General features: G+C 46.6%; 1 protein-coding gene across 1 annotated transcript; it reads right to left on the bottom strand.

The window, feature by feature from the left end:
- Positions 1–696: 696 nt before the first annotated feature.
- PLEKHO2 (pleckstrin homology domain containing O2) lies at positions 697–26,574 on the bottom strand. The gene is made up of 6 exons (XM_015873411.2): positions 26,344–26,574; positions 22,877–23,029; positions 16,165–16,281; positions 10,098–10,202; positions 7,795–7,893; positions 697–5,302 (listed from the first exon to the last, which is right to left on the bottom strand). Exons 1-6 carry the CDS (start codon positions 26,350–26,352, stop codon positions 4,070–4,072), a joined length of 1,716 nt encoding a protein of 571 aa, XP_015728897.1. The 5' UTR covers positions 26,353–26,574; the 3' UTR covers positions 697–4,069.
- Between the last annotated feature and the right edge of the window lie 221 nt (positions 26,575–26,795).

Below are 26,795 nucleotides of genomic sequence, written 5' to 3'. Positions count from 1 at the left end.
CCATTCTCTATTTCAGATTACATAATAACACAGTCTGCTTTAATCAGTAAATATGACTCTCCCTTGAATGAAAAGCAGCCACGCAAATGTTTCATGTGCCTTTTAAATATGGCTTTTTAAATCATGCTTCATAGACTTTACACAGTGTGAGGCACTTCCCTTCCTTACCAGCATCAGTTTAAGACCTAAATGTGATGCATTGTCTGTTTTCTTAAAAAAAACATTGCCTTTTTCTGTAGCATATCTGCATAAACTAATCAGGGTCTTGGAAATTCCTTTAAGGAGCTACTCCCTTTCCAGCAATGGCTTACAGAGCTTACCAAGAACATTGTGCAATAGAATGGCAAAAACTCTTTAACTCTTTCTCTTCCTTCTAACTTCTGAACCCACTGGCCAGTTTCTACCCAGTTTTACAGAAGAGAAACACTCACTATAATACAAGTTCCTGTCTTCCTGGAATCTTGAAGAGGAATGAGGCTTTAGTGCTCATGACTTCTGAGCAAGCATAACATTTGCTGGAGACTGAAACTGGTTGGGTGCAGCAGCCCTGGTGCTTCTCCTTCCTCCCGGCTTGTGGTTAACATGGCAGCAATTTGGCCCCAGCCTGACTATAGCCTGCGCAACACACCCTCCTTTGCATCAAACCCTGTGGCTCTTCTTTGCTCCTGTTTAGGACAAATGGCTCTTAAACAGCAGATATTTAAATGGGGGTTTATTGCCAAATCTCAAAGCTCTTTGCAAGGAGGAGACAAAGCGCTGCCTTTCTTCTGGATGCAGCGGCTGCTTTTGAGATAGCCATCCACATTTGCTTGCTTGCAAGCTCACTTCCTTCCTGTCACAAATGTAACCTCGTGGCACAGCCTGAAACACAGAATTGCACCCCAGCACTTCATGCCCACAGGGCTTTTAGGCACTAGAAAGAAATCTTAGCGTAGTCAGAAATTACAAGTATTAAGTTTAAGGGGAGGGGAAAAAAAAGTGCATGATGTACACTGACAAAAGGAGTTGCTGCAGGAGTTCAGAGCAAAGGCTGAATGGAGCAGGATCCAGTCTCAGACTATGAGCAGCACTGCCATTTGCAGAGGAGCAAAAAGCATAGAAGACAGCTACAGGGTAACTCACCCTCCTGCTTTAGGGAGAGCCCGGCTTAGAACTAGAATGAGGAGAACAAGTGGGAAAACTGCAGAATCAACACGATGATTCTTGTAAAGTCCGGGGGAATCAGGCTTATGGCCAAGCTAGATATTTTAGCAAATATCTATGAGCAAAAGTACTTAAAAACAAGAAGTCTGTAACATAATGTTTTCAGCAGTAGAGTTATTGGGTGCTATGGAGATTCCATCTAGTAAGTTCTGTTAGTACAGTAAAACAGTAATTAGCTGTAGCCTGTAAAATGATTTAACATGCTCATTCCCTTACAAATAGAGGTTTTTGTTCTGTTAAGATTTCTACTGACGGGTATTCAGTAAAATGTCAGACATTTATTCATTAGAATATTCAGTATTATATAAAAATATACAGTAAATATAAGCACATCCTGTAGGTTTGGCTGTAACAGTTAAGGATGTCTCAGTATCTTCATCAATACTTTGCCAGATGGGTATCCACAGAACACACTGCCACAAGAAACACTTGTGAGAGCAAAAGCATTTGTAGATATCTTGGGGGGTGGAGCTGTCCCATAAGCTATTTCCATACTCAAAGGCTTTTAGTTCCAGGCTTTGATTTGCCCATCCTGGAGTTTAGGACTGAATTCCACTTTGGGATCTGAGCCTGTACCAAGAGAGTGCCGTGATTTGTGTGTCTTCCTGGTAGTGTGAACTTCTTTTCCGCATCTAGTTTATCACTTGTTACAAAACTGCATCCTTTAAATGCCTGCCTGCTCTCTGAAGCTGATGTCCCTCAACTTCCAGTGCGCACCGGGTTCTCACAGCTCACATTCATACCACACAGTGTTCGGTAAACAAAAGTGCACATGCAGAAAAATACATTTAGATAGCAGATAGGCACTGAATATTTTCTGTATGATTAGCCCTTGTCCTAAGAATATTTGAAAGCGAAACCCACAGTTCACATTCAGTCTACAGCAGCAAATTACACAGACCCAGAGTTTGCTCTGGGCTGCGTGCCTGGCAGTGGGCTTAGGACACAGGAATCTTTTTGTCTCACAGCAAAGCTTCTGTGGCACCTGAGTCCTGAGTGTTTGGCCATGTAGAACCTCCCATGTGAGAGAATGACAAGTGATTTTCTATGCAATGTCTACAGCTCCAGAGAGGGGGGCAGATGACCATGGCTGCTTTAATTAGAAGATGCTCTGGGTGGTGAAAAATGGGACATTTGGAAACCCAAAGATGATATTTCTGTGCTCAGACACATGAGCTTATTGGCGAGGCTAAGAAGAGATGCAAAGCTTTACTGGGCTGCTGCAAAGGGAGGAGTTTGCAGCCCACTGCATCCTTGTGGAACCTGGGAAATGATACAAAGAAAATGGAAGAAATGGAAATGGGGGAGCAGAGTGCTGACAAATGAGAGAACAGAGCTAAGGTAGCATGTCACTCCCTAAAACCAGTCAGGGAAGATTGTCATTTTCTGTGCTTCCACAACATGCCTTAAGCAAAGGAGAAGCCCTTTGCGATTCCCCTGAGAACAAATACCATAGAGAATAGGTGAGAGGACCCAGCTCAGGTACAGTGCTATGCAGCAGCAGCGCAGACGGGATTTTATCACAATGTTAATATCTATAGACCATGGGAACTGGGGCTGCTTTCAGCAGGTGGGGAAGCTGTGGGAGTTGTGCCAGAGCCATCTTGCACTGCCTTCTTCAGCCCCTTCTGCTGCAATGTATTTTTATTTTAATATACTTACGCCACAGGGACCAGCCCAAAGTTATGCACACAAAATTCCTTCCATACTCCGATTACAGATGTTTGTGCCAAACCGTGGCTCTCAGGCTGGCCAGAACACAGCAGGTAGAAACGTGCTGAATAGGAAGGGGGATCCCATCCAGACCGGCTGCCTGATGTGCGTGTTCCTGTCAGTTAACATCCCACAGCAGAGAGCCAACAGCTATGGGAATGCATGTCCTTAGAAAAAGAGCTTCTTATGGACTGGCATTTCCTAGACACAAACTCTCCAACATCTGGCTACTTGTTCCCGACCCTGATGGCATTCAGAGTTATCGGATGAGCATGGTCCTTACAAAGAAATGTGTTGTGAAGCTACAGCACACTTCTTCAAAGGCCAAGGGTAACCTGCTTTGCATCATTGCCTCAGTTTCTATATGAACAGAACAGAAACAATTAGCACTTTGCCTGGCAGTGATGCATTGAGACTTGCATTCATTTACACAGCGCTCAGTACACCTATAGCTCTGCCTAGCTGGACTCAGAAGACTGACTTCATGCAGATGTGCCAGATCTGAGGACACTTGTAGGCAGGAGCTGGCCAGCTTTGTTTGCCTCTGTGTGAGGTCACTTCTAAACTGAGAATGTAGTTTTATGAGTGTCTTCAGAGAAGCTGAAGCCATTTGTCCTTACATTCTTGGTGTCACTGGGCCAGGTGCTCCAGGAAACCTTGCCAGAAAATGTATAAACAAAGTAAAGTTTTCTCTGACTACATTTATCCTTAAATGAATTAAATGGAAAGACCAGATGTGTGTCAGTATAATCTGGTATCTGCTTGTAAATTCAGATAGACGGGGGCTTTTGCTAGAATAACCATTCTGCTTCTTTCAAACATTGAACTCGGTTTGACTATCAGAAATTGTTAAGGCCTGATCCATTCACTGGAAAGGACTTTGGATCGAGTCCATAAAGAGTGTTCACGTTTTCAAACTGTTCAATGTCTTGTAACTTTCTGCTGTGCTAAAGGGATCAGAGCTGGACTAGTATGTATGTACAGCGTGAAGAAAGAGAGAGAGGCTATAACTGAAAGCTCAATTCTGTTCCATAAACATGGTGCATGCACAGCAAAACACCGCCTTTTGAACACTGGCCTAGCAATTGTACAAATCATTAATGGCAAAAGTTTAGCTTTGAATTCTGAAAAAGAAGTCTCTTTGAAGAGTGCGTCAGGGAGCACTTCTCCTATAAAGAGTCACTAGATCCTTTTGCTTTTCTTTCTGTTTCTGTGCCGCTTCTTTTTTCAGTTCTCCAAGACTTTTAATTTCTTGCAAGACTTGTGTAGCTTGCCGAAGTTGCTCTACAGCCTCATTGAGTAATGTCTCTGCCACCACTGGGGGTCCATTGCCCTCCTGAACCTGCTCCAACCCTTCCCGTAAAACCTTCTGCAGAAGTTTTTCTGCCTTCTCCCGTTCATTAGCAACTTTCTCCTCCATTTCAGCTAAGCAGTGATGGGAATCCTCAGCGAGACCCTGGCGTGGAAGTGCTCTCTGTTTACTTTTGGAATCAGACAACAAGTCTCCCAGAGAAGAACTGCGAAGTTTCAGAGCTGAAGGGGTTTCTACAGATATTTTTTTCTCAGTAGTTCCTTTTACGCTCTCATGGCCCGATTCTGTAGCTAAGGAACTCTCTGTCTGTTCTGCTGAAGTTTGCTGTTCCCTCTCAGTTGAGGTTCTCCCATTTCCTTCTTCAGTTTCAGCTGTTTGGGATGCTGACTCTGCTGCTTCTCCAGCTTCAGTGCCATTCACTGGGGACTTGGAACTGCCAGACCTCAGTTCTTCCAAGCCCCCAGCTTCCAGCTCACTGTGGCCGGAGTTCATAGTGGCTATCATTTTTTCTGATAGAACCTTAGGAGGAGGAACAGGAGGTTTTGCAACATCTGAGGCAGCAATTGCAGCAAGGCTGCCTTTGCTACTATCTCCTGATAATTCCAAGTCTTTTCCATTTTTAGGCTCAAGGACCGGTTGGTCCCAAGCAACTTTTAGCTTGTCTGGAACACTCTTAGGAAGAGGAACTGGAGCTTTTGCTGTGCCCTTGTTGCTGATTTCAACAAGCTGATCTCTGTTCTCCTCACCTGCTGCACTGGATTCTTCATTCTCCTCTCTGCTTACACAGTCCTCTTCGCTACCATTTGCATTGTCCTTTGATGCTAAGCCTTCCTTAAGCTTCTTATCAGGAGGCAATGGAGGAGGCATTTTATGTTCCTGATCAGGAACACTGTTCTCTGCATCATGGCTTTCTTTTGTGCCAGAAGGTTTTGCAGGTGGCATAGGTGGCTTTGGAGTTTCTTTCTGAGGTGGCAGATTGTCATTTTCGCTGACAGTGGAGTCAAAGTTTGGTGGTCCATTGTCTACTATATCCAGATCTAGTCGCAATATACCATCTGATGTAGACTTGGCAGCCTGAAACATGAGAGAACTTTATCAAATTCTATTCCACCGATCCCCTGCTCAATTCTTTAACTTCAAGGAATTGCTATGGATACAGTGGCACAAACACTTGCAGCATAAAACTTCAGCTGTAAGAGGAAGGTGAGGGATTACTGTTTCACATATCCACCCCCTATTTATACTTACATCTGTCGAAACTGCCAGGAGAACCTGACTGATAACAAAAACAGCTCTCTTAAGAGCAGCTGCTTCTGCAGCTCAAGAGCAATCCACAGAGCTTGTGCTGCTTCTGTGCCGCACCACCCTGTAATAACCTCTCACAGCAGCAGCATTTATCTAGTAAATGAAACCCAATGAAATCTGCAATACCCAAATTTAATAAGCTGTGATAAACCAAAATATTTTACCTGACAAAGAAGAAAGTAGGGTCAAGTACCCTACAGCAAATGTTGAATGCATCAAATGAAGATCTCCTATCCCTCTGCCTAGTCCTCTTTTTCTACAGCCCAACGTGCTCTGTGAACTCTATGGGTGGTTTTGCTGCTGAATTATTTCCTGCCTAATGGTGCAGCAGCTTGCACAAGAATAACAAACCCAAGAGCCACAAGCAGTCAAAAATTAGGACCGAAGTGTAGAATTTATTTTAATACTTTCTCTGAGCAGAGCATCTCAAAGCTTGCTCCACACTCTTATTTCTTTGTTTTCCTGTCAGTGCTAAGCAGTCGGCTCTGACTGATTTGAGTTCTTTACCCTCTAGTAGCTGGATCCCTTTACCCTCCTCATTTACTGTGTGCTTACCCAAAGTATTGCTGCTTTCTGCTTTTGGGACTGTCATACTTCCATGTGACCACACAAAACAAGTTGTTGGCATACACTGAGATCACTTGGCCAGAGCTTCTATTGTAACACCATTGCCTTCTCACTCTCTCTCAGCCTGATGTCACTGCTGCCACGCTGGGGCTAAAACCATCTGGTTACACCTCCTGCAAACCACAGGCTGCCTGCAAACTTCTCTAGCAGGGGGATATCCTAAAAAGGGTGGATGTGGTAAACACACTGCAGGATGTGAGCTTAGTGCAGTGGATGGAGAGATGTAGAGACAGTTCCTGTGTGAGGGAACCCAATGCTGCACAAAAGTGCAACTAGAGCCAGAGTCCAGCAGTGCAGAGTTTAGGTAAAGTTTCTCTCGCCTTTCCAGCTCTTAACAGAGAGAGAGTCAGGCATGCTGCATCCTGGCTGCTCCGTCCTGACCTGTCCTTACCTGGCCTGCTTTGGCACTGAAAATATTCATTCATCCCATTTCTTTCACAATGCTGCAGCCAGCAACTCTCACACTCATCTTTTTGCAGGCTCTGTTCTCTCTCCTTGTTAATGCTTTTGAATTTGGAAGGCAGTTTTTCTTGAATTTGGCTGAAAGTGAGAGCACTTACAGATATTTATGTCTGAGGTATCTCATGAAAATAGGGAGATGAGTAAGGGCTCATCAGTGCCTAGGGAAGGGCATCCTGCTTTGCTGAATCCATTCTATGCATCAGAGAATCCACACTTCATTGCTTCTGCAACTTCGGTCTTGTTTTGCTCTGTTGTTTTCAGAAGGGATGGATAGGAGCCTGTGATTCATTCCTATGAATGAAGACACACTCTCCCTCCATTTCTATGCAAAGTGAAAAATCTCGGGGCATCTCATTTCCTGCACTAAGGCCATCTGAGTGCTGTGCAGACACATAAGTCAGAGTCTGGGAAGTCTGAAGAAAGAAGGTTTGATTTAGAAACCTTCGTTGGTTTAGATTAATGTTCTGCTAAAATATCAATCTGTCCGTGGAAGCTTTTTCATAAATCAGAGGAATCAAGCATTCATAAGAACCTCTCCCACAGAAATGAGCTGCGGGTTTATTCTGCAGTGTTATTTCTTTCCCCTTTTTTTTTTTTAAGTGACAGATCCAGAAAATCAGTTAAGGGCAGACAGGCTGGTCTATAAAACTGCCTGGGAGAATAATGTATTCTGTTTCAGTGCTGAGGAAGGGTTTGTAAACCTGAAAGCTTGTCTGTTTGTTCCAGTTAGTTTAATAAGAAATAAAGCTTCTCCCCACAGACTGTGCAGTTCTTGTATCTTTACACCACTGTGGCTACAAAATCATCCCTTCTTTGCAAATAAATATAGCAGCTTCGGTCTCTTCTGATTAAAATGAAACTAGAAAGGCTCTCACCAGACAGCGAAGCAGCTCGTGAGTTATGGAAAGCTAAATATATTGTAACACGTCGCAGCAGCTACAGATCTATGGGTTAACTTGGAGATTAGTTAAAGAGGTGTGGGTGCTGTGTTTCCCAGGGGAAGCCATTTCCCTCGTGAGCTTTCTCTGGGCTGTCTGCACCTGGGTTTTCCTGAGGGTTTGCCTGTAGCTGGAAGGCAGCAGTGTAAGCACAGGGTACAGCTGCTCCCAGCTGGGGAGGTGGCTCCGTCCCCATAGGATATACTTACCTCTGTCCCCATAGGATGTACTTACCTCCTTGAGGTGGCTTCTTGTGGGCGGCCTGCGACCGTGGGCCACTTTCACTCTGTCCCGAGTGACATGGTCCAAGGAAAGGCTCTCATCTACTTTCACCTTTAAAAGGGAAGGAAACAAAAAAAGGAAGAAGATCATTAATTTCTCACAGTCCATCTATAAAGTTCTCACTGTCACGCAGGAAGGGATACAGCATGTGTGATGGACATTTAAGGTATCTTTAGTGCACGTTTATCTAACAGTGTGTGTTTATCTAAAAGGCACTCTACATCTAAGCCCCCAGAGATCTGCAATCATCCCCTCTACCAAAAGGGCAGGTAAGAGAAGGACACAGGAGGGCTTTGTTATCCCCACTGCAGCCTGAACTAACTCCAAAACTGCTGTTGCCATCTTAGAGGTAAAAGCCCATTAATAACCGTGACCTGATGGTGAACTGTATCAGCAGTTCTTTGTAATAGACCTTCCCTTGTACAGCTCTAATGACTGCAGGAAGCTAAATAGGAGGTGTGAGCAGTGACCTGGATTAATTGCAACAGTAGCTGAATTAACAAATTTATTTCCTGGAATCAGAGGAGAAATCCACCGTCTCCCATATGTGAACAGTGAGGAATCACAGAACGACTGGAAGGTCACCTGCTCTAAACTCTGCCCATCAAGCAGGGCCACCCAGAGGGTCTTCTGAAGACCTGCAAGGAGACTTCTGATAAGGAAGACTCCACAACTTCTCTGGGCAGTCTAATAGGCTGAAGAACAGCTAATCCAAGCCAGCTGAAGGTCTGACCCATTAGCTTGTGCCTAGCCTGTGCAGAAAACATTTTAAATCTGAAGTCTGATCTTTAGCAGAATGAACAAGAATTAAAGTCTGGCTCTGTCTGAGAACCTCAATCCTCATCAGGAGCATTGTCTCCAGGTGAAAGGGACAGTAGGTGACCCCAGACCTCACCACACCGTGCTGGGGAGGGGGCTGTGGGCTTTGCTGCCCACTGCCCTGCTGCTACAAGCAGCTCTCAGTCTGTGTCAGTGGCTCCAACAAGGGCTGAGCAGCATTATGTTAGAGGACATCGCATCTCCTACCCGCTGTAACATGAGAGCAGACCTGGCTGCTCAGCTCTTTGCTGCTCTGGTTTGTAATGGCTTCTCAGGCTGCGCACAGCTGCTCCCTGTAATTACACATGCTGCTCCCTGCTCGGCCCAAGTGCTCCAGGTACCATCAAAAACCTGATGTGGGATGTGACTTGCCTAGGTGAAAGAGGAGCATGTTCCAGCCTCTCCTCCAGCTTTTGCCTTGTCCTGAATAAAAGCAAAGCCCAAGCTCTCAGAGTTTGCATTCTTGAGCACCACCAAAAGAACTCAGCTCTTTTCTCAAAGCTTTTACTCACTGCTTTGGTTTCCTTCGCCAAACAGATCTTGCTGATTTCTTAGTCTCCTAGTCTGCCTAATTCTTCATGTCATTCCCTTAGTGGTGGTTTTGTGCACTTCCTTTCAGCTACAAAAACAACTAAAGAATACATACTGCTCCTTCACTTTAGTTAGGGGCTGATTACAAGGTAACCAGGAGCAGGGCAAAATTAGTCAGGCTTGAGGATGTGCAGTTTTCATCCTTGCCTTTGCACACCAGAATGAGTGGGGTACTGGGGAGTGCTGGACAGTGGAGAGGAAGGCAGGGAGAGTGCATGGGTTGAGAAACCTTGGAGTAACTTTCCACTGGACTTCTCTCCAGCCTGCAGCAAGAATAGCAGGTGGACTGAGTCACTGCAGATTTTTCCACTCTTGAAGACTGTCCTAACCAAATACCTCAGTTTCCAGGCTGCTTGTTGCTGGGCATCATGACAGTGTGGGGAAGACAAGTCCTTCCAGTTGCAGCCAGTTGCATCCTCTGGGATGGATGGGAGAACACCATTGCCAAAACCCAGTGATGCCATCAGACCATCTCCCATTGACTGTGGTGAGCTCTGGTGTCCCATGGGTCTCTCAGTGAGATGTTAGATCTTAGAGCACTGATGATGCCTCTGTACCATCCTACTGTTCCTGCCTCTAACCCTACTAGAAATGATGCAAACACCTCTCTACATGATCTAGCCTCTTGAGCTGGGAACTAGAGGGACTATAAACTCGTAGCCTGTGAGGATGCAGCTTGGTCTGCCTTGCTTCCAGCTGTGAACGGGCTTTCTTTCCTTTGGCAATGCCTGGCATTCAGGAAGGACAGGGAACCTGGGATCTCAGACAAGTTCTGTTGCTAGCTAAATAAGCAGTGAATGAGAAATGACACAGAAGTACACGAGTTTGAAAACAGCATCACTTACCTCATCAAATATTTTGTTTTTGCCTCTATTGATGCCCTCATTCAGGGCTTTTATCCATGATTCTTTTTCTTCCAAAGTTGGAGCTTGAAATTTGATATCATGAACCTGCAAGAGCAGAGAGAGAATTTTGCCTAAGCATTACTTGTCAAGAACAGAGAGGCAGCGTCCTGCATTCTGTGTATCCCTTCAGTTTTTATATAACATCCAGTTCCAGTCTGTGTTTAAAGTACAGATTCCTCTGCACTTTGGCAAGTACTCCCCTTCATAGCTCCTGTGAACAGAGTTTTGTTATGCTGTGCTGTTTGCTGCTGTCATTCCATTTTTGCGATTAGTAATTAAAGTAGTAAGTTAAGAGTTTCTTACTTATGTGGAATCTACAGAATAGCTCTTACAGCAGCAGAAAGTTGTTTGTACATTGAGTGCTCAAACACAAAAGCACAGCAAATCAGAGAGTCCAAGTTGTTTGGTGGCAATTCAGATGCTATCAGCTACTTTATCTCCAGCTTCCCCACAGGCTGCAAGTAGGAAACCCACATGCCATAGGTTCTGCCTTCTTCCCTGTTCCTGTGGCTCCACGGAACAGAGCCAATACAGGAATCCAGGGCTCTGACCTTGGCTGCGGCAACCCAGCTTCAGCTGCACATAGACAGGATGCGGCTAAGAGTGGTGTAAGTGCAAAAAGTAGCAATATCTTTTTCTGCTTGCAAATGAAAAAAATAAAAGCAGACACTACAGACGTACATTTTCTGGGGTCTGAACAGCTTTCCTAAGAATACAGAACATAGAAGAGGCAGATGGTAAAAAAGCATAGGACAAAAATGAGGATGGGAGCAATGGATCATATGGCCGTCCCCCATTCAACCAGCTATTACTTAACATCCTACAGTCATCCAACACCTTTGTAGTGCCTTCAAGACCAGCTGTAGTCTCGGCCTTTTTGTAAAACAGGCCCTACCTTCTGAAATCACAACAGGGTCAGAACATCCAGACTATACAAAATGAGAGTGACAAAGATAGTGCTCTTAGCAGCTTCCTGTTTTGTTTATGGTACAACGAGGCAGCAACTGTAATCTTACATGCCTATGCTCTAGGCCTCCCAGTAGGGATGCTCTCCTGACCCATATGGCACCATTAAATTCTGTAAAGCTAAAGCCTTATTTCCTTAACTCACTCTGGCTATTAAGCAAGGAACCTACTGCCCTTCCTTTCTGCATTTATTGCTCACTGCAGTGCCAAGGTTCTATACCTGCACATAGCAACAGAGTACAAGACCTCTGCAACCAGCACAGCCAGCAGGGAGTTAAGAAGCATTTTTGGGAGAGTGTATTTGTTCAGTTAGTTTGCACATAAGGTGATGGGCCAAATGTCTTCCAAAGAGCCCAGAGAAAGGTTAGGGCTTGAACCATAGCACTCTGGAAAAAGGGTTCTTTGTCTGGGGCGCAGAAGGATCACGTTAACCAGGGAATCTAAGGAAGGCAAGGCTCCAAAACATGGTGACAGCCAGGTTTTGTTTTAGCCCAAGCAGGCCTGGTTTTGTGTGTGCTTAAAAACTTTTTTGTTTGGAAACGATTTCACCCCAAAGCGTCGTGATTACAAAAGCATCTGAGAAAGCTCTACTTGTGAGCAGCTGTGCTATGGCACTGCCTGGCAAAGACCTGGTATTCTGCACCAGGGTTTAGAAAGCTTCGTAAACGGTGCTCAAGGGAAGGATTCCTGCCTCACTTAAAGCTTCCTCTTCTAATGCCACTTTCTGTGCCTTATTCTCGGCTCAGGACAAAAACCACTGACCTCCGAAAGCTGGGACTGTGACAAAGTGCTGGTGTCAGCTTGCGACTGCGCAGCAGAGCAGAGTGAGGGCCCTGGGGGATTGCTGGTCATTACCGAGAAGCTGAGATGTCCCTCTGGCATGCCCTATTTAATGCTGACCAACCACTGTGGCCACCAATCACAGACCCAGTAGACAGCAGGGGGAAGGGAAAGCGTGGGGAGATGCTTTACAGGCAACAGCACAGAGCCAGTGCACCCAGCTTCCTTTCTACAAGAACATTTATTTATTTTTTTTTCCTTTTTAGCATAATATCCACAGATACTAAGGAAAAATCAGGCTGCTGGGGCACTGAGGCTGACACTTGGGATGCTGCCACACAGAGCCTCATTGTTTCCTTGCAGTCCATTGCTTGTCTGCCTCCCTCACTTGTCCTCCATCACAGGCACTGGGGTGAGGTTTGCCCATGGTGGGATGGGAGCTCGCTATAAAGCTGAGGAAATAGAGGAACAAGCCAGAGTTGCTGTTCTCAGTTCTGCTTGCCACTGTTGTTCTGTAGACTAGTGTGAGACAAGGAACAAATTAATTTACTTTGTCTTTATTTTTATTCGTCTGAGTATTCAGCTATCAGAGGACACATAGCTTTAGGCAGGGTCTGATTTCCAGCAGCAATTTTAGGTAGAGTCAGTGACACCAAGCCAAAAACCAGAGGGCAGGAAGCAGGGCAGCCCATCTGCCCTCCTACCTGCTAAGCCAGCTGAGACTGACTCATGACATAAACAACTGCCTGGTGTGCCAGGAAAAGCTGTCATGACTGAACCTAATGTGATAGTGACCATTGTGAGCCATGAATACAGCGTACGCAATTTACTGTAAGTGAGTTCAGAGCACAGCGCAGCCAGTCAGTTCCTGCTGAATCACTGGCTGCATGTCATGCAACAAAAGCAGCTCACACTCTGGTCACTGCCTGTGACGACAGCGAGCACAACTCTCTGACTGCCCTGTGTCTTCTCAGACATCAGTCTTCTGCAAGCAGGGACAGCCTCGTGGCTATGCTGACCCCATTATCCAGGGCCAGCCCTAAGCAATTTATCTGACAAGCCTGGAGAACCAAAAAGCTGCAGTTTAAGACATTAACCAATACAAGCTCTTTGCTGAGCTTTTCTGCTTGATGCTAGCAATCTGTCAAGAGCTGAGTGACAGAAACCTGCATATTGTCAGCCATTTCAGTGCAAAGCTTCAGCTGCCAGCAAGGGGAAGCTAAGCTGGACTGTGAACTGCTTGTGTTCTGCTGGCTGAGGTGTGGGATCACAATCCTCTCTGCTGTCTTTTGTCACCGGGTGGTCGCCTCCAGCAGATACCAGAGCACAGCTGGGTCAGTAAGAACCCAGGGTACAGCAGAGGCTACCTGCCAGATGGGAGCTCATCTCCTGAATCTGGGTCCTTGGCAGGTTGGATCACAGAGGAAAAAGTGGTAGCTGAAGGCTTTTAGACCTGCTGAATACCAGACTTGTGCCAATCTCTGGAGTCTCTAGGCAGCTTACATCAGACATGGTTTATGCTGCTGTTTGCATCATGGGTACATTTAAGTTCTCCAAGCCAAGGTTGCTGCCCCTTCTTATGAATTCTCTGCTCAGCTCTCTGTGTTCATCAGTTTTCATTTAATTGGTGTGACTGGAGTGAAGCATTTGAGATTCCTAAGCCGAATGGGTCTTCTGCACACTTCCAACTTCCTTTGCCGAAGAACCAAAGTGCGGGGATCAGTGCTTTGTTTCAGTTCCACACAGGGAAGCCGTCTGGTGCAGGCGTGTGACACATTCATACTGTTGTGGCTTAACAAAAATGTTATCTTTGTGATTTGGGCAAGCAAAATCTGGGATTCTGCCATCAAAGAGCAGTGTTTAGCAAGGCAACTTAGTTGGGTGCAACTGTAGCTACAGAGTTGTTTTAACGGGTTCATGCACTACAAGCAGAGCTACACTGAGCTCACAATTCCTTCAGGCTCTGGGAAGGATCTGAACATTTGCTGCTCTATTGTTTGTGCTTTCCAAGTGTCCTCTGCTCTTCAGAAACATCCCATCAAGTATTTGGTTTAAGGTTTAAATACCGGGATTCCCCTAAAGTTAAACTGGGGTCCCTGCTTTCTACAGTGACATTTCTATTTGCACACTGGAAATGGCCTTTCCTGGCTTACTCGCTTGCTTTCTGCATTCCCCATCACTGTGCTCAGGATAAGGGACAAAGAAAACTAGTAAAACATGGACGGGCTCGGCAAGGCACTTCACAGGGTGACTTTAAGCTGTAGTGCACATTGCAGATGGCAGCAAGTCTCCCAAAAGGAAACTGTTGAGCAGATATCTATTGCCACAGCTGCAATTCCAAACCAGAAGGACAGTTGTGTACGTTGGCCTCCTAATTGAAGTTTGTTCTAACATCTGCAGAAGTATGTTGTGTGTCAACACCCTCAGCAGATTCCCAGCCAAAAGGAGGGTGGGAGGGGAGCTACAAACAGGGAACTTTTCATTTATAAAAGCCTTCCCTTTTACCAAAAGAGCCTTATAAAAAGTGGTCGCTCTCTAGGTTTCCATTTTGTCACTGGCATGAAAACCAGGGGAGCTGTAAACTTGCCAGGATGCCAAAAGGATGAAGTTTCCCTTTCAATTGCAGAATTTGGGCATATCTCTCTGCTAGTAAGAAACAAAAGGTTTAGAAACAGATCCCACACTCTTTGTTGATTCACGCAGAAACATACAGCTATTATACACTTTGCCTAAGTATTATACTTGCAAATAATAATAATAATAATTCCTACTATGCCTCCATCTCTGCTCACACATGCTATTATTTGCCTCCCTGGGAGTAGGTGTGCACACACATGGTATCCTGAAGCATTCAGCAGGGGCACTTGTGGTTCTGTCTCCCTCTAGAAAACGCACCAAGCCTGCCAAGGTTGGGCATTTTTGATCTAAAATGGACATGATTTGTGATTAACCAAGTTACAAAACAAACATTAAACCTCCAGCCAAACTGGAGAAACTCACTGCTCTGAATCCAGTGCTGAGCAGGAGCTCTCTAGCAGAGGGCTCAAATTCCAGCCTACCATAACCTTGGTGTGTTGTGCTTAATATCACTTTTCTTCCTGACGCAGACTGGGCCTACTTGCAAAACAAACATTCCCCTTCTCTCTCCACCCCGACCCCAGTCCAAGTGAATGTTGTGGGGCAGGAGGACTGTCCTTGTTTTGTTGTTGTGAATGAAGTTTAGCACAAAGATGCTCTGAACTCAGCTGGGGTCTTCAGGCACCGTTACACAAATAAACACTAAGTGAATGAAGTGAAAGAATAAGCAGCAGTGACAGCAAGGACTAAACAGTCTCCATTTATTCAAACAAAATGGAGATGAGGAAATGCATGCAAGCTGATATTTTTGGCTGTTCATATTCTTATGGAAATTAATATGTTTTCTGTCCCCTACAACCTCTTGGATCTGCATGGAAAAATTTAATAAGATCTTTTAAACCAATAAAATCACATTGAAATTAGAATGTAAGTCAAAGTGAGTTATTTAAGAGCAACTACAGAAACATCCTAGCCCAGAAAGATGCTGATACACTGTCAGCAGGAATGAAGAAAATCTCTCAAGTATGTGCAGTGATTATGAACATATATTGGCCTATATATAGGAAAACGTGCTTCCTTGCATACAGTTGTGCTCAGGTGGATACAGAATTCCATTGCAACATCAGCCTGGTTATTAGGTTCTGGGTACAACCAGGTGCTGCACAGGCACCTAAGGTTGCAAAGTTTCATTAAATCTGCAGAATTAATTTTCTTCTAGGAACTGTTTGGCTGCAAGAAACTTTGCAGTTACTTGGAGATTCTCATATGAGCATGTCCAAGTACAGGAACGGTCCCAGTGCATGGATTGGGATCATTGACTTCACTGGAACTTCGGCAAAGCTACAGCAAGCACAGCTGGGGCAGGGACACTTCTTCACCCAGGGCACATGGGGGAACAGCAGGGTATGGCCTCACACCACTGCTCAAGGATTATTAGGAGAAACAAAATGATAAAGCAGGAAAATATCAACAGGAAAATGTTCTTGTAAATGGAGTAAAAGGTAGATACTTTCCCCAACACAAGAATAAAGTCTATAGGACAGTAGTGCCCGTCCTAGGCCATACACAAACATAGGCAATTTCTCCTAGCTGCCAAACAGGTGAATTTCAGAGCCTTCTGTCTGCTGCCTGGGAATTCGTTTTGAAGTTAGTAGTATTGAGGGTGAAGAGAAAGCAATCCTACCTTCTTACCCGGGGAGCGGATTAAAATGAAACGGTGTTTCTTTTTTAGTAGTGCACGCAGTTCCTGGCACTTGTCGTAACTCTCCAGTTCCACTGTTTCTATGCATTTCTGCTCATCCTGCAGAGAGGGAATGAAACATTATTATGAATAGGAGGCACTGCAATCAATCATATACCATCAGCCTCTTCATGTGTTCCCTTCGCTTCTGTCTAAAAGCTCTTCTGCCTTAAAAATAAATCTGCATGCAGACAGCAACCCCCCACAGATCACATTGGTATCCCACACTCGAAAAAGCATCCAGGTCTCTAAGCTATGGGCTGATTTGTGGTCCACAGTGGCTGAGCAAATAACACAGTGTGGACAAGAACATCAGCCTCTGCCACGTCTGGTGGCTCCTTCCAAGGATCCACAGCCAGATGCAAGGTGAGAAGGACTTTGCCCAGCTACAGAAAGGGACTGGGCTGCCAGTCCTGCTGCAGGGGATTTTGCTGATCTGTCTAACAAGTAACACAGCACACTTTCATAAGGTTTCCTGACATGATCTCAAAGCCCTCTCCAAGTTCCCACTTAACCAGGCAAAATCACCTTCCTGCAATGTATGAAGCCAATGTTATTCTGTTTTTTTTTTCACAAGGAAGAAGACAGAGCAGGCATCACAACTGCCCCAGCCCTGCAGGAGCCCATGATGGATGTGGGCTGAGCTGAGCCCTGCTGGCACACTGACCAGGGAACCCGGCCCTCCTGTGAGCAAGGTTGGTGGCAGCCACGTGTTACTGGGACACACATCTCTCACAGCCATGCTCTGAGCTGTCACAATGCTTAGGATTGGAAACACAGCCCCATACAGCCAGCACAACTGTCAGGGCCAGCGTCTCATTGGGGAATATTTATCTCTGGTGTATCTGCAGCGATGACTGCCGGCCCTGAACTTGGCTCATTTCTCCCAATAACATAACTAAAATTCCACACATGGTACATGGCTCAGTTCAGCTGCAGAGCACCATCCCTAATAGGAATTGCAGTGTAGCGCCAGGCAGATAATATTATTCATGTCTCAGAACAGACCAAAACTCCCATTTTTGCAACATATTACATAAATAAGCAGTGAGAATTGCCAAGCAGTTCTTGCCAGTAAAGTGCTTCAGTCAGCGTGCCTCACAAACCTCCCTGTTACCATCCTAAATTAAAACCTCCAGCCATGACCGTCCCCAGCTCTGACTCTGCTCATATTTGTAGTCGTGTGAGTTTGTATTTAGCAATTCCTGTAGCAGCAAGGGGGTGTGGGGCGAGGAAATGTGTCGTAGCCAGGAAGTTACTGCGTGGCTGGAGGCAGGGAATGGAGAGTTCAGAGGGAAGTGGGCTGCAGGGAATTTCCTTCGCTTACCACTTGACATTTAAGTCACTGTGCAGAACCCAGGCTGCGTTCAGTTTTTTTAACCCGCTGATCTGGAGGTGGGGGCACAGCAGAGCGAATCTGAAGATGCAGAGCAAGTTCTGAGCCACAGAGGGCTGTCTGGATCTAATTTAGGTTTATTATTGTTATGGCATTACTGTTTATTTCGTTTAACACTGAGTAGGTGAATGTGACCAGAGAACCGGGAAGAGGTGTATCAGGATGAGGAGATTAATCTGCCCAAACCTAAAACCTCACAGATAAAATCCTGCTGACATTACTGAGCCCTTTAAAGGCTCCTGCTGCCTGGTTTTGCAATGTCACTGCAAAAGGACAGGAGTGGAAATAATAACCCTTCAGCAGCCAACAAATCAGAGAGAAGGGTGAGGTCAGTGATACATGCCTAGGGGACAAGTGATCTCATCCTGGCCTTGGGTAGGTGACCACCCACATCTCAGTGCTGCCACACGACTGCTGTGATCACTGCCTCCTATGGGAAAGTTTGCTGAGCTCAGGGTGAAAGTGTAGGTGGTTTGGCTGGACACTGATGAGAGATCTGCACAGAGTCCCCTACACATCCTGTGAGAGCAGCTCTGCCCCCAGCAGAGCATAGTGGCTCTGTGCCACCCCCCTTGTCCATGCCTTTATTCCTGCCTTTCGGACAGGAAACTCCCCTCGGAGCCTGTGCAAGCCATCCTCCTTATCCTAAGAACTGCCATGGGCTGTGATAAAGCTGGAGGACAAAGAGGACTCTGCAGGTTGAGCAGCTTCACTTCGCTGTCTTTTGACCTTCAGCTGCCCCTTTTCCCCCAGGAGGTTTTGGGATTATGGGCTGCTCAGGGAATAAAGGCTGCGAGGATGGGGATGTGCAGGGCCCTGCTTCCCAAGGGCAGTGACTTGACTTTGGTTCTTCATCTCAGAGACTGGAACTTTTCAAGTTATCCTCTTCAAGGAAGGCAGGGAAGAGAGCAGAAGCCAGAGAAAAAAAAGAAAACCCCATGTATGAGGTAAGGGAAAAGATTGAAGTTCAGGCAGTGACAAAATGGGACTTTTGTCTCTGTTTTACCCTTGGCAAGTGGCCAGCCCCTCTGTGTGCCTACCTGGTCACAAAGAGATCTTTTATGTCTGTTCTGCGTGACTCAGATAAAAACCAAAGGGCCTGACCCTGCCACAGGTCTCCAGGTCCCTCCAACCTCCTGGGACCCAACCTAGAGGATGCTCAGCGACAGGCAGAGACAAAGTTGCTTTCAGAGCCCTGCCCTTACAAACCGGTCTTAGACACAAGCATCTGCTGCATTTTGCCTCTAGTATCCCAAGGAAGTGAAAACTGTTCTTTTCTATTGCACTAAGAAACAAAGGCTGGATTGAGCTGCCTGAATCCCCACTCAGCAGTGTCTCCTCCCAGCAAAGCATGGCCTGCAGGGTGTCCCATGGAGCTGCGTCTGCTGCCCATCCCCACGCCTCTCCCATGGCTACAGACATGCCCAGGGAACAGGGAATTCCTTTCAGGTCTTCTTCCCAGTATAGACTTTGGTGCTTGGTTTTTAAATTGCTTTTGTATTTGCTGTAAGGGACAATCAATAAGACACTTAACATCCTGGTACAGAAAATCCTACACTCATAATTTAATGCAGAAAAACAATACCATTGGCTACTCATGGAGCACACACCGCTACTTAAACATATTTGTAAGCATGTCAATGCCAGGCCCTGAAGGAGAACATTACTAAATACCTATACATATTAATGCATATGCTTAACCAAGGAATCAGACTTGGCAGCGCTAGAATTTCCTGAATGAGATGTTGATAAAAAGGGAAAAGACAATAAAATTTCCATCAAAGTCTGCATCACCAATACATAATAATGGCCCGTGAGCCTCCATTCTCTGCACAGTGCCTGGAATGCTTGAAATAATAATCCTCTTCTCCATCTGAGGATCTCAAAGCGTATTGACAAATCACATTGGGGTATACATCGCTATCACTTTACCAGTGCAGAAATGCAGATGTCAGCTGCACTGCTGAGGTCACACAGGAAGCCAAAGGCCTCGTGGAACCTCTACTTCCTAGCAGACATCTTGCTTGGTCATATGGCACATATAGAAAAAAAAAAAAAAAAGAAAAGGAAGAAGAATAAAAAAAGAGGGGGAAAAAAAAAAGTTAAAGTCAAAAAGACTGATTCCTTGTAATCCATGGAGTGATGGCATGGATTTTTTGGCCTCTCTGCACAGGACTGCTGCTTCTGCAGATGCCCTCTGTAGTTCTGCGGGCTTAGTTTTTATTCCAGCAATATGCAGAGACAAGAAGACAGGAATCATCACTATAAAATGACCTGCTTGTTTGGTTCTTTGTGGGCTCGTATGCAACATGCCTGTCACTGAGATGAGTCAGTAATTTCCCTGGGATCTGAACGCCACTGAGCTGCATGTATTTGCATAGGTGCTTCTCTCCTGACATTTGGGTATGTAATATGTACCTCGTACATATATCTTTCTGAACTGAGTCTTAGGTTTACATCATGATGCAGCTGTAGGGCGCTGCAGATGGAACCTCGGCAGATAACAAGGAATACATTGCATCGGCTGGATGAAACCTGCAGCACAGAGATGCACGGCTTTCACCCACCATCTGCTGCAAGTAATACAATAGCCATTTGCAATTTGCCTTCAGGAGGTAGCTACGCTTTAAAACAGATGAACAGATGCAATATGGGGAACCTGCTTCCAAGGTAGGTCAGAGGCACATTCCAGGAGATTTCTATTGATGATGCTAAAACACAATGTTTGTGTTACGCTTGGGCTGTACTTAAAATGTTATTGCCAGCATCTTTTGTTGGCCTTTTCTCCTGTTATTCTGCTCATACAAACTACAGAGACAAGTGCAGCTGCCAGCCCTGTGCAATTGCATAAACAAGTGTGCCTGCATATGGAACAACTGCTAAAGGCAATGTTGACACCTCGTCAGGAAGGGCTCCAGCACACCAGGGACTGATAAAAGCACAGCATGTCCAAGTCACCAGCTCGTTTCATGGAACTCGGATGGGTTTCAATAAGCAGACTCTAAACTTGCCCTCGGACATGGAAGCTGGCCTCACTCCCACGTAACTACTTTGGTCTAACTTAGCTTATATTTCTGTTAGCCAATGTTTTATCTCCTTTCTTTTTGAGGGCTGTTAACCTCCAGTTCAGCGAGCACTGAATAATCCCATTTAAAAATCTCTTTTCTTAAGAGCCAAAAAATGCAGATTGAGATCAGGAAATAGAAGCCACCAGAGCACGCTGCACCACAGACTCTCCTTTGACATTGGGCAAGGCACTTCTCATCTCAGAAACTTCCCCAGTTGTGAGACAGAGACAGCAACACTGCCTTAACTCACGTTACTGGAAGATAAATACAGTAATAAACATGAACTACAATTCTGCGGTAACAGGACCCCTCCTGAGTACAGAAAATTGCCATTTCCTTTGGTTTCCTTGTTGTAAGTCTGCTCAATCACATGCTATCCTATTGTGCTACCAGATAATTTTGTAGCAATTTCCTCTCCTGAGATATTTGACTTCTCTGTAAGCTAGTTTAATAGCCTATAGATATTAACATGATCCCTTATTTACAATAATGGGGCCTTGTAGCTACTGTAGCTTACAGATACAATTTATTACAGGATGTTACCACAATCCACAGGCTACCAGAAAACATTATGTCTGGTTGTTACAAATGCCATTTTCCTTGTTGAGATAGTAAAATAACCCTTCAAATGATCGGGATTTTTCCCTCTTCTGAATGTCTGTGAAAATTAATCTTACTTTAAAAGCTTCCTTTTCCCTTGCGGTAATAAGAACCTCCGTGTATCTTGTTTTTAAAGGCAAGTCCTTTAAAAAAAAAAATCAACAAAAAAACCCAACCATGTCGTGTTTATAGATTTAAATCTGTTTGTTCCTGTAGCTTCAGCTGGAGTCAACAGGTGTCTGGGGCACTTGGCTGCGTTCTGCAGTTTGCAGGACAGTCTGCATCCCTGCAGAAGAGCTGCAGGTCTCCACTCCCCCACCACTCAGCCTGTCTTCCAAGCTCCTCATTACCTGACGCTGACTTCTCATTTCAGTGCTCTTGCACTCTTTGTGACATTTCAAAACCAAGAACAAACACCTCCTGAAAGCCTTGGGATGTGGGGAGAGCAGAAGGCAATACCATTTAACCCAAAGTGCTCAGAACAAATCTTCCATATTAGGCAATACTGTGTTTCTAGAAAAGAGAACCGAACTCTTTTGTCAGTCCTGTTGTTCCTGAAACCATCACAGCAGTGCAACTGTTGATATGTTTCCCCATTCCTGTTCCCTTGACGTGTTGCACAGAAACTGGATGTGCTTTGGTCTTCTAGCATCCTGATGCCCACGAATGCCCCAGTCCCCTGATGCCAGGTGCCACACAGGCACACATACCAGCAGGGATTAGCCTCAGCTGCCCCTGTCTCAGACCTCTCTGGGCTGAAGCTTATGTGATCTGCCCTCTAATTTATTCCTTTGGGGACCTCTGAGGCCAACCCCTTTCTTACAGAGCCCCTTCAGCCCAGAAACAGAGCACCAGACTCAGGGATATTTCACTTTCTATTATTCTTACATGAAGATACAGGGCAGATTTGGCTTGGCTCTTACTTATTTCTCATTGGATTAGAAACAGCTCTAAATGAAGCCATGAACTTAAGGCATTCATCTTATCTAGGGAAGTTCAGGATAAGGCTCCCAGAGGTCCTTCTCTTAGCGCTAGCTTGCTCAACAGGAAGGGATGAGCCAAACCCAAACTGCGTCCTTGTTTAAGGATAAATCAAGCACTCACAACCTCATCCTGTGCTCATCGTGGCTAAACAAGACCCTGCACAGCCTGGCAGGCAGCAGCTCCAGCTGCTTGTGAGGTGCCCAACAGCTGCAGGGCTGCCAGTCGTGCCCTCCAGCAGCAGGTGGGCAGTCAGGCTGCTACAATGCAATTTTAGCTTTTAGATGCCAAAAACTGTGAGCACATATCCTGCTTCCGCCCGAAGTCTTACCCTGTTCACCTTCTCACAGGATGTCCTGCCCCCGTTTTCTTTCTTTTATTTATTTATTTTTTTTTTTAACAATGGTACTGTCAAAATATTTACTGGCTGAAATATTTATGGTATATAATATACTCAAAATGCAGCAGCTGTCTCTTCTTCATTTAGCCTCCCTGAAAGTATCTGAAGTATAGAAGTCCTTCTGAAAGGAATGGACTGGAAGAGTGACAATCATAGGGCTGTTTCACCGAGGGCTTGATCCTGCCCAAAGGGGTTAAGCTGTGACCATACCTCATCCTCATAGACCACGAGCTGTGTTTTCCGCAGCTGGACGTAGCGATCCTTCCACAGCCCCAGGAGTCCTCCACTGCTTTTCTTTATCCAGCCAAATTTCTCTGCACTGGAAGCAAGCTTTGGTTTCTCTGAGACCTCCTCCTTTGTATCCTGCAGGGCCACCAAGAAAAGCAGAAGGGAGAAGTTACGTTGAGAGCACCTTCCATCCATCTAATGACAGTCCTTGGCAAAGCCTGCCTAGCAAAGACTGCAGCACCCACCATGTGCAGTTCCTCCCCAGCAGCTCACAGGGAGAAAGGCTGGGACCAGACTGGCATCTTCCAGAGAACTCTTCTATAAAGGAGAAGTGAGCTCCTGCACCACAGCCCAGACCTCTGGAACAGAGCTGGGAGTGGGCATGGACCCCGAGGCTGCTGCTGCCCTGCATGCAGAATCCGGCACGGCTGCTGCCCTAAGCCTTTCCCAGGAGCAGGCAGAGCCAAATCCCCTTACAAAAAACACCTCAAAGAACTCGTGACCCTTAAGAGGAGGCCAACCCCAAATCCTCCAGAGCCCTTCCCAGAACCACACTGTTACCCCAGATTTGGCTTTCCTCCCGGGACACAGGACCTGCTGTTGCCTATAATGGCACTAAGCAGTATGTTCACAAAACAAAGGATGCATGACCAAGGCAGAACCCCGAGCATCCTCAAATGGTTTTGGCTAACTGCTGATAGAGAAAAATCAAAACAAAACAGAGCGTCTGTAGCTCAAACATCATGTTTCCTACCATGAGGAAATCCCATGTGCATCGCAAGGAGTCAGAGCCAGACACTCCCGTGGCCAGAAGGGAGTGGAGATAGGGCAAGTGAGTACAGACAAGTTCCAAAAATCCAGAGGAAAGCCTTACTAACAGATCTGTTTTCATGCACCAGTCTCCCAGAAAACACACCCTTGGATAGTATTTGGGTGAGCTGTTCCTTAAAGACAGAACTTACACCCATGATGAGAAGCAAAACAGATTAAACCCGCTGTGTACAAATGCTTATTCCAGCCTTCAGCAAGGTCAGGAAGAGGCTCGATGTCTGAAACACAACCAGACTGCCTCAGGTAAAGGTAAATCACATAGAAATGGCCACCAGCCCTGGTGTGCTTTGCAGAATGAAGCCATTTCATGGTGCAGTGCTGTGTTTGACAAGACCCCGCAACAGGATGGCAGCTCACCAGCAACTTTTCCGGGAAATGAGAAGGACTGTGTTTTTTTTTAAGCTTGACTTTTTAGGTTGCCAGGAAGTTGCAGTCAGTTGCGATCTGCTCCTTCAGCAAACATCAACTGCTGCGCCAATACAGACCTGGTGGTGCATCATCCCTTTTGATGTCATGCTTGGGTAACTGGGCACAAGCTTTGACCTCACACCTAGCAGTTCTGCTTGCACACGGCTGCACCAGCAGTGGCTCCTCACCCATCTCCTTGTTACTCCTAAATTGGGGTTTTTTGCTGTTCAGATCAATCTTTATTTTTTCTCTCGACGGCAGAATGGCTGCCTGAAAACACACAGCAAATCAGCCTATCTGTGGCCTCTTTGCTCTGCAGGGTGAAAACCCTCTCCTCTGTGGTTTTACAATAGAAGTATTCACTATAAAGTTGCAGCATTTCACATCTACCGCTGAAAAAGCAACCCACCCTCATAACTACTTTGGTTGGAGGTTATTCTCATGCTTGCACTCACAGCATTTACCAGCTGACATCTCAGGACAACCTCATCAGGATTTCCACTTCTAGGCCAAATTATCCCCATCTGTGCCTGAAGCCTGACTGCTCACCCCCTCTGTCTGTAGCAGGAGTGATGCTTCAACCCACACACGGGGCAGAACACATGCATGGGATGCTCTCCCAACCACATTGTGCTTCCCATGGTGCTGGCATCCCATGCCTCTGGCTTGTGCAGCCCCTTGATCTGTCAGCAAGGGGAGGTTTGCCAGGGCAGAGCACTGGGAGCAGGACTCAGTGTCCGCTCCATGCTTGCTGCTTGTGATTCCATGACTAAAATTGGAGGGCAGCACAAAGAGATGATTTGTTGTTGTTAATTCAGCTTTCTGTGGGTATTCCTTCTGCTGGAGGCAAGAAATGCTAAGATAGCCATTCCGGGATGTTCCCGGGCTGGATTCGTGCCTGATGCTGGTGTAAACCCATGAGAATAAATCCACTGACATCAGCCAAGAGAGCAGCAGAACCAAGGGAAGAACTGAGTTATTCTGTCACTGCCTGAGCCAGCAGCGCTGGTCCCACAGCCAGAACAAGTCATTGGAGCGATTTATAGCATGGTGGCATGAAAAGTGCAGCACGAGTTGGACTCTGCTTTACCTTCATGTTTTACAGCTCGCCAGAGATGTCAAATTAGGGACGTGGGATGGCTTTTCATTTAACAATTAGGCAGTTATTTCTGCCTTCCTTCCCCTGAGTTATAGGGGCCCACAAAACCACATACTTTCTGCATCTTCTGACAACAGCAGAAACCAGCAGTTGGACTATGGCGGCTCTTTCACAAGTTGCACACACTGCACAGGAGTGTTTTAGTCAGCAAGTGGTGCAACGGGTCCATCCCACACTGCAGCACGGATGCATCTCCAGATCCATCTCCAGTTGTGTTCCCAGACCTCAGCTTCTTTCTTACCCCTCAACCTTCACTTCCAACATGTTGCTGGCACTCCCACATCTCCACAATGCAAGAGCAATATTAGACATCGTACACATGCATGTGAGACCTGAGAAGCTGTTCAGGTGCCCACTCCCAGTAGGACTCATTTATGGCTAACGAAGGGCACACAGGCCGCAACCCAGCAGCGCCCATTGCATGCAGCCACCAGCTGGAAGCACTTTTGTGCTATGGATTTCATGGATGCCGGCGGATAATGACAAACTTTCAGTCCCCACCACGCTGGGCTGCCTTTTGGTCTTCCTGCTGTTGTGGCCCTTTTGGAAGAAGCCCTTATTCTCACCACAATATTTGGGGAGTTAAGCATGGGGAGAACAAGCCAAGCTACCAGTGCTGCATGTCCCGGAGCCCGCAGCCTGCCCTTCCTCGTGCATCAACAGCAAAACCTCGTAGGGTGGAAGGGAAGAAGGAATAACCGGGTGAGCAGACGCGTGGAGGAGAGGAGCCGCTCAACTTGCCAACAAATCTGTGGCATCACGGGGCCGTGAAAAGCTCCACGTGCAAAAGCACGACAGCCTTCCCCAAAGGAGGAGGAGGAGGAGGAGGAGGAGGAGGAGGAGGAGGGCGGCCGCTGACAGGCACCCGGCCAGCACCCAGCTGGCTCCCGTTGGAAGCACAACACGCAGCAGGACGCAGCACCCCAACACAGCAAGTTGTACAAGCCGCTGGGCTGGGGATGCTGCGGCAGCATCAGAGGAACCCCCCGATCTGGGACCGGCCACGACGCCCCTCCCTGTGGCTGAGCTCCGAACCCGTCCCTGTACTCACTTGCTCCATGGTCGGGACCGGCCGCTCCTCGCCGCCCGCTCAGGGGCTCCGCCGCCGCCGGCGTCCCGCAGCCGGGCAGGGGGACATTCCGTGCTCTGCCTCCGCACCAACTTCACGCCGAACAGCAGCAGCAACAGAAACCGAGAGACAGCGCCGGGTTTCCGGCAGCTCCGGAGCTGCGAGCGCGGCCCCAGGGAGGCGGGGATCCCCCTCCTCCGGCCCCGGCCCCGCCGCCGCCTCGCCTGGCCCGGCCCCCGCCTGGCCCAGCCCCGGCCCCGCAGCTCCGTGAGGCCGCGCCCGTGGGCAGCGTAGGGTGGGAGATGTCGGAATGGAGGGACCGGGGTCAGTGAGGAGGCTGGGATGTGGTTCTGGGGTCACATAGGGTGGCAGCGCTCAAGGGAAAGGGTGCGTGTTATAGGGCAGGGTCTGCAGGGTGTCATATGGACAGTAGG

This window comes from Coturnix japonica, chromosome 10, assembly GCF_001577835.2.
Source record: "Coturnix japonica isolate 7356 chromosome 10, Coturnix japonica 2.1, whole genome shotgun sequence".
Lineage (NCBI taxonomy): Eukaryota > Metazoa > Chordata > Aves > Galliformes > Phasianidae > Coturnix > Coturnix japonica.
This window is presented reverse-complemented; position numbering and strand designations above follow the sequence as displayed.